At 48.0% G+C, this 7,066-nt stretch overlaps 1 protein-coding gene across 1 annotated transcript in view; it reads left to right on the forward strand.

Annotated features, from left to right (window-relative positions):
- Positions 1-7,066, forward strand: part of MYOF (myoferlin) — a 177,463-nt gene that overhangs the window by 14,580 nt on the left and 155,817 nt on the right. The window contains exon 3 of the mRNA XM_011934357.1: positions 1,628-1,642. Coding sequence (XP_011789747.1) covers positions 1,628-1,642 — 15 coding nt within the window. The remainder of the gene's footprint in view (positions 1-1,627; positions 1,643-7,066) is intronic.

Here is a 7,066-nt window from a genome sequence, read left to right on the forward strand (position 1 = left end):
GCAGAGGACCGGATCCTCCCAAAGCTTGCCCGAAGGAAGCAGTTGATAGTTCTGATCCAACACATGGTAATGTCCCCCTGTGTCCTGGGCACTGTTTGTTTTCTCTTGATACCATCTCTTGGATGGGGGAAGGGCAGAGGACCGGATCCTCCCAAAGCTTGCCGGAAGGAAGCAGTTGATAGTTCTGATCCAACACATGGTAATGTCCCCCTGTGTCCTGGGCACTGTATGTCTTCTCATTTGACCCTTGCTGCAATCCTACCAGGTGGGCTTTTGTATCTCTTTTTTAGAGGACACTCGGGCCTTCAGAGGCCCTGTAGGCCCTACCTCCTTAGCTGGGTTTGAAGCGTATTTGCTGAATACCTGAGACTTCATTCATTCTCTAGCAAATTATGTCTCAGAAATACACCAGTCAGAAGCCAGATAGGTTGAGTGGCTCCAGAGCCAGAAGACCTGTATTCAAATTCTGGCTCTGTTTCTTACTAGCAGGTAATCCTGGACAAGCTACTTAACTTTCTTGTGCCTTGAATAAGGATCATAATAACAATAGGTAACATTTACAAAGCCCTTAGAAGAGTGTCTGGCACATGGTGAGCCCTATAGATGGTAGCTATTATTCCTGGGCATTAGATGCCAATCTTTATTAATGAAGAAGTCTAGATATGAAGAGTTGCAGGAAGTAGACCAAGTTTACACCACTGGAAGGTCTGAAAAAGTGACAGGTCACCTGGCACCTTCTGCCTGCAGTGGCAGTTAAGAGTACAGGTTTGGAAACAAGGCTGACTTGGGCTCAAGCTCAGCTCTGCTAATGATCTTGGGCAAGTCAGTTAACAACCCTGATCCTCAGTTTCCTTATCTGTAAAATGAGCATACTCATATCTTCTGTTTTTGTTGTTGTTGTTTGTTTGTTTGAGACAGGGTCTTGCTCTGTCACCCAGGCTGGAGTGCAGTGGCCTGATCATGGCCCACTGCAGCCTTGATCTCTAGGGCTCAAGTGATCCTTCCACCTCAGCCTCCTAAGTAAGTAATTGGGACCACAGGTGCAAGCCACCATACCAGGCTAATCTTTTAATTTTTTGTAAAGATGGAGTCTCACTATGTTGCCCAGGAAGGTCTCAAACTCCTGGGCTCAAGCCATCTCCCACCTCTGGCCTCCCAAAGTGCTAGGATTACAGATGTGAGCACTGCGCCCAGCCTCCCTTGTAGGGAACAGGCGTGAACGTGTTTAATATGCCCAGCACACAACACAAACACCAAGGCAGTCAAACCGGGTGCCTGGCCCTCCTGGGCACCCTTCCCGGCAGCCCTGGCAGTGAGCAGAGCTGGGACATGACCACGCCCCAGCATCAGCTTTTAGGAAGCAGATTCTGGCTGAGTCATTCAAACGGACTGGACTTCACTGCAACTCCCTTGGAAAATGTGGGTTTGATTCAAGAGCCTGTACGTCTGAAAGGTCATTTCCAGAGGCCAGTGGGGCACTGGGTGTGGAGAGGGGAGCAGTCACCCCGCCTGCCTTTTTGCTGGGGCATTTCTGTTTATCAGTGATATCAGTGACTGTTTCAGAAATGTCCCAAACAGCCTCGCTTTGTATCACCATTTCCACTTGCCCAAAGTGCCTTTCTCCTAGAACCTGTTTGGCAGCATCTTCCTGGAACGATAGGGCAGCCAGGGTTGGAAAGCCAAAGTCAGCGACACTCCCAGAGAGAGGTCCACCTGATGGGCCCTGCGTCCCTGTGCTCCCCCAGGTGTCTCTCAAGTCCCGAGGACGGAGGCGTCTCTGCTGGCCTTTCTCAGAACCTTCTCTGCCCCTTGTTGATAGTAGAAATTAGCTGGCTCCTGGTGGCTGCCAGGCTGCCTGCCAGGGAGGAGCAGTCACTGCTCACATACCAGCTGCCCCAGGGAACCTCAGAGGCCTGGAATGGAGCCATGTGGAAGAAATATTCCACCAGGGCGGTCCCAGCCTCACCGGGCACTTCCTTCAGTCACAGAGGCCCTGCCCTCCGGGGCTCCACAGCCTGGGAACACCCTGGGGGGATGCAAGGAGGCTGCCCTGGTGCTGTGATAAGAAATCATCTAGCTGGGTGCGGTGGCTCATGCCTGTAATCCCAGCACTTTGGGAGGCCGAGGTGGGTGGATGACCCGAGGTCAGGAGTTCGAGACCAGCCTGGCCAACATGGTGAAACTCCATCTCTACTCAAAATACAAAAAGTAGACAGGCATGGTGGCGCACGCCTATAGTCCCAGCAACTTGGGAGGCTGAGGCAGGAGAACGGCTTGAATCCGAGAGGTGGAGGTTGCAGTGAGCCGAGATTGCACCACTGCATTCCAGCCGTCTCAAAACAAAAAGGAAGGAAGGAAGGAAGGAAGGAAGGGAGAGAGGAAGGGAGGGAAGGAATCATCTGATAGTTTTCATTTATTTAGTGCTTACTGTGTGCCAGGCCCTGGGCTGGGCACTTTGTATTCATTCTTTCATTTAGTCATTAAAGCAGCCCTAGTAATCATACTTATATAAACTTATGAAGTCCAATTTACTCCAGTCATGGAGAAATTACTACGTAGTAAGCATTGTAGGAGGAATAACAATATTAATAATACATAGTCTCAGCCTTCAAGGCATCACCCTCTGGTCTTAATCCTCCAACTCTGGAAACTAATTGCTCTTTGTCTCTTTTGACCAGTGTTTGAATCCCAGCTCCATCACTTACTAGCTGTGTGACCTCTAATAAGTTGCTTAACCTCTCTGTGTCTTGGTTTCTTCCTCTGTAACTGGGAATGATCATAATAGAACTTATCTGTTAGAGTTGTGAACATTAAGTGAGAGAATCCATGGGAAGTACTGGGAACAGTGACTCCGTTCAGAGCACTTAATAAGTGCTAGTCATGTATGGGTGTGGTTCAGGGGTGTGTGAAATGTTAGGCACAATGGCAGATGAATTCATCTGGGGCTTTATATATCTCAAAAGAAAGGAGGCATGACTTAGAGACCTAGAAAAGGTGAAGAAGTACTTCTGAATAGGAGATCAAATGTAGACTCCTGGCTGAACCTAGAGATCTTATTGTTCTATTTTGTCTACTGAAGAGCTGAGTTACTTAGGGAGCTTTTGTAGACAGCGCCCTCACTTTTCCTGAGGCCATTTCAGAAAGACACAGCAATCTAACAGTTCAGGACTTGGGGGCACGTCATAAAGCTTATGTTCCATAAGTCTGGGGGAAAACTTCGAGATTATCTATCTCACCTGAATGCATCAGTTTATATATGAGGGACTCTGAGCTTGAGGGTTCAGCCTTATATTTTCCCAAGATGACAGCTCAAAGGAAGAGAAGTCACAGATGTGAAAGTCCAGTCAGAAGGGCTGGGCTGACATCTGCGCTTTTCCCTGCAGGATTTTTAGGATCAGTGAGATGGTGTGTATTCGGAAGCGTTTCAAATGTGTTACCATCATGTTACTTCCGTGGGCACCTGGTGTTATTGGTTGGACTAGTCAGAATTCTCCAGAGCAGCAGAAGCAATGGGATGTGTGTGCATGTGTTTGTGTAGAGACAGAGAGATTTTAAGGAACTGGCTCATGCAGTTGTGGGGGCTATCAAGTCTGAAATTTGCAGGGCGGGCCAGCAAGCTGAAAATTCACATAAAAGTTGATGTTGCAATCTCCAGTCTGAATTCCACAGCTTAGAAACTCAAGCAGGGTTTCTACGTTAGAGTCTAGAGGCAGAATTTCTTCTCCAGGAAACCAGTTTTTGCTCTTATGACCTTCAACTGTTTGGATGAGGCCCATCTAAATTATAGAGGGTAATTTTGCTTTACTTAAAGTCAATTGAGTGTAAATGTTTATCACATCTACAAAATATTGCGACAGCAACATCTGGACTTATTTTTGACCAAACAACTAGACACCATAACCTAGCCAACTTGACACATAAAATGAACCATCCCAGCTGACCACTGGCACAGATGTAGCAAGCCAGTCTCAAGAGTCCTGATGTCTTTCAGGCCTTTTTTCTTGAGACAGGGTCTTGCTCTGTCACCCAGGATGAAGTGCAGGTGTGTGGCCACTGCAGCCTCGACCTCCCAAGCGCAAGCAATCCTCCCACCTCAGCCTCCTGAGTAGCTGGGACTATTGGTGCATGCCAGTATGCCTGGTTCATTTTTAAATATTTTATAGAGATGGGCCGGGCATGGTAGCTCACGCCTGTAATCCCAGCACTGGGAGGCCGAGATGGGTGGATCATTTGAGGTCAGGAGTTCGAGACCAGCCCTACCAAAATGGTGAAACCCCCGCCTCTACTAAAATACAAAATTAGCCCGGCGTGGTGGCGGTACCTGTACTCTCAGCTACTCGGCAGGCTGGGGCAGGAGAATCACTTGAACCCAGGAGGCGGAGGTTACAGTGAGCCGAGATTGCACCACTACACTAGATCCTGGGTGACGGAGTGAGACTCCCTCTCATTAAGAAAAAAAAAGATATTTTGTAGAGACAAAGTCTCACTATGTTGCCCAGGCTGGTCTTGAATTCCTATACTCAAGCGATCCTCTGGTCTTGGCCTTCCAAAGTGTTGGGATTACAGGTGTGAGCACCGCACTGGGCCAGGCCTTTTCAATAAGGGTCTGACACACTGGCTGGTAAGTGAACAGCAAAGGAAATGGTTCTGTGCAGGAGGGTGGGTGGTTTGGCTAAGAGAGCTGTTCAGTTCTCCTGGAAACCTTGTTCGGAGGCTGGCATTGGGGTTAATTACTGCAGTGGTGACCTCCGCAGAACTGAGTGAGAGGCAGGCGTAGCTAATCGGAAAACAGGAAATGTCCCGAAGAATGACTTGAGCCCTTGAGCACACTCAGAGTGTGCCCTGCATTTGAGTCAGTTGTTATGTTCTGGGCTGAAAGTATTTGATTTCTTTCCATAGGAAGAAACAGTCATCTTAATAAAATTAGATGCTGAAGCCAGGTTGGGGGATAGGTAATGTGGAGAAAGAAGAGTTTCCTGTTATTCAATTTGATGTTCAGTGCCTGCAGTTTTAACCTTTTTTTTTTTTTAAAGAGGTAGAATCAAATAATTGACTAATATGAATATGTGACTGGCTGCTGATAAGAAAAATAATTTATCTCTTTTTTTTTTTTTTTTTGCCTGATGTGTTTATGTGTGAGAATAGGTTTTCAATAAAATGTAACGTATACGCATTTTGATAAATATCAGAGCCTCCTTCTTGGAAGAGATTGAGCTGGGTTTCTCCAAAAGGGTAGAAGCCAATGCCAGCCACTTAGTTTTTCCTTATTAGCTAGGGAAATGGGAGGTGCAGTGATTAAATGCATGGGCTCAGGAGTCATACTAGACCTGGTTAGAGGACTTCGTCCTAGCCTTGTCATCTTTGGCAAATTACCTAAGCATTCTGGGGCTCTCTTTGCTTGTCTGCAAACTGAGGATAATAACAGTGCCTACTACCTCATAGGCTTGCCAGGAGGATTCAATGAAATGATGCATGTGAAGGGCTTAGCAGCCCGGGCGCGGTGGCTAACGCCTGTAATCCCAACACTTTGGGAAGCCGAGGCGGGCAGATCGCCTGAGGTTAGGAGTTCGAGACTAGCCTGGCTAACATGGGGAAACCCAGTCTCTATTACAAATATAAAAATTAGCTGGGCTTGGTGGTACACACCTGTAATCCTAGCTACTCAGGAGGTTGAAGCAGGAGAGAGATTGTAGTGAGCCAAGATCGCGCCGTTGCACTCCAGCCTAGGTGACAGAGTGAGACTCTAACTCAAAAAAAAAAGGTGGGGGGCTTAGCAATGCCCCGCCCACAGTGAGCGCCCCCTAGGGGTAGTGCCATTAGCATCAACCTCACACAGTGAGTGCCAGGAGCTGCAGGAAGTTCTGGTTGAATAACTCCACCTGGTCTGTGGTCAACTGGCATCTGCCTGGACTCAGCCACTCCCCTTTGTTTTCAACACACAACTGAATCATGTGTTCAGGAACATGCGCTGGGAGAATTGTTGGGCCACGTGGATTTTCCTCATGGGTTATAAACTTTTTGAAGTCATAAAATCCAGTTTCTAATACCCTCCTCCTTTAAGTACTTATATCAGCCAAATGAAGTTTAGCCTGGCACTTGAGGCTTCACAGTGAGACCATAACCTTCCCACAAAGCCCAGTTGCCCCCTACCCACTTCTACACTCTTTGGTTCCAGCTGATTGGGTCCTGGAGTGTCCCCACATGTGATGTAACTACTTCTCCCTCCTCCATGCCTGATCCACCCACCCTATTGCGTCTACTCAAGTGAGCTTGTCTTCTGGTGCCACATTTCCAACCCCTCATTGACCTCGAATTCTCATCTAGTTCAGCCTCTGCTTCTGTGCACACAGCCTGAAGTCACCTTTCTTTCCTCTGAATTTGCCTGTGCATTGATACCCCTCTGATAGCAACTGAAGTCCTTTCTCTGTCAGTCCCCTATAGCCACATTTCCCCTCCCCACTAGACCCCCGGAGGGCAGGAACCATGTCTTGGGTATTTTTGCATCTCCCATAGTGCTCAGCTCAGTGCCTGGCAAGCGCCATTTCACAAACATTTGTTGGGTGGAAGAATGAAGGAGTTGATTAATGTTTGTGGAAGAACTCACTCAGTGAACCATTTCTGTGGGCTGAGCTCTGAGGTCTCTTGGCCTGAGCTGACCAGTCATTATTTCTGTTTATTCCCCCTCTGACAGCCAGGAAGGAACTTCAGGATGAGAATGAGACAGGCAAGAGCATGGTGGAGATTTTTGCTGTGTCTTTTCTTTTCTTTTCTCTTTTCTTTTTTGATGGAGTTTTGCTCTCGTTGCCAGGCTGGAGTGCAATGGCACGATCTGGGCTCACTACAACTTCCGCCTCCCAGGATCAAGCGATTCTCCTGCCTCAGCCACCTGAGTATCTGGGATTACAGGTGCCCGCCACCACACATGGCTAAATTTTGTGTTTTTTGTAGAGATGGGGTTTCACCAGGTTGGCCAGACTGGTCTCGAACTCCTGACCTCAGGTGATCCTCCTGCCTCAGCCTCCCAAAGTGCTGGGATTACAGTCGTGAGCCACTGTGCCTGGCCTGT

Source organism: Colobus angolensis, unplaced genomic scaffold, assembly GCF_000951035.1.
Source record: "Colobus angolensis palliatus isolate OR3802 unplaced genomic scaffold, Cang.pa_1.0 Scaffold134, whole genome shotgun sequence".
In the NCBI taxonomy this organism is placed as follows: Eukaryota; Metazoa; Chordata; class Mammalia; order Primates; family Cercopithecidae; genus Colobus; species Colobus angolensis.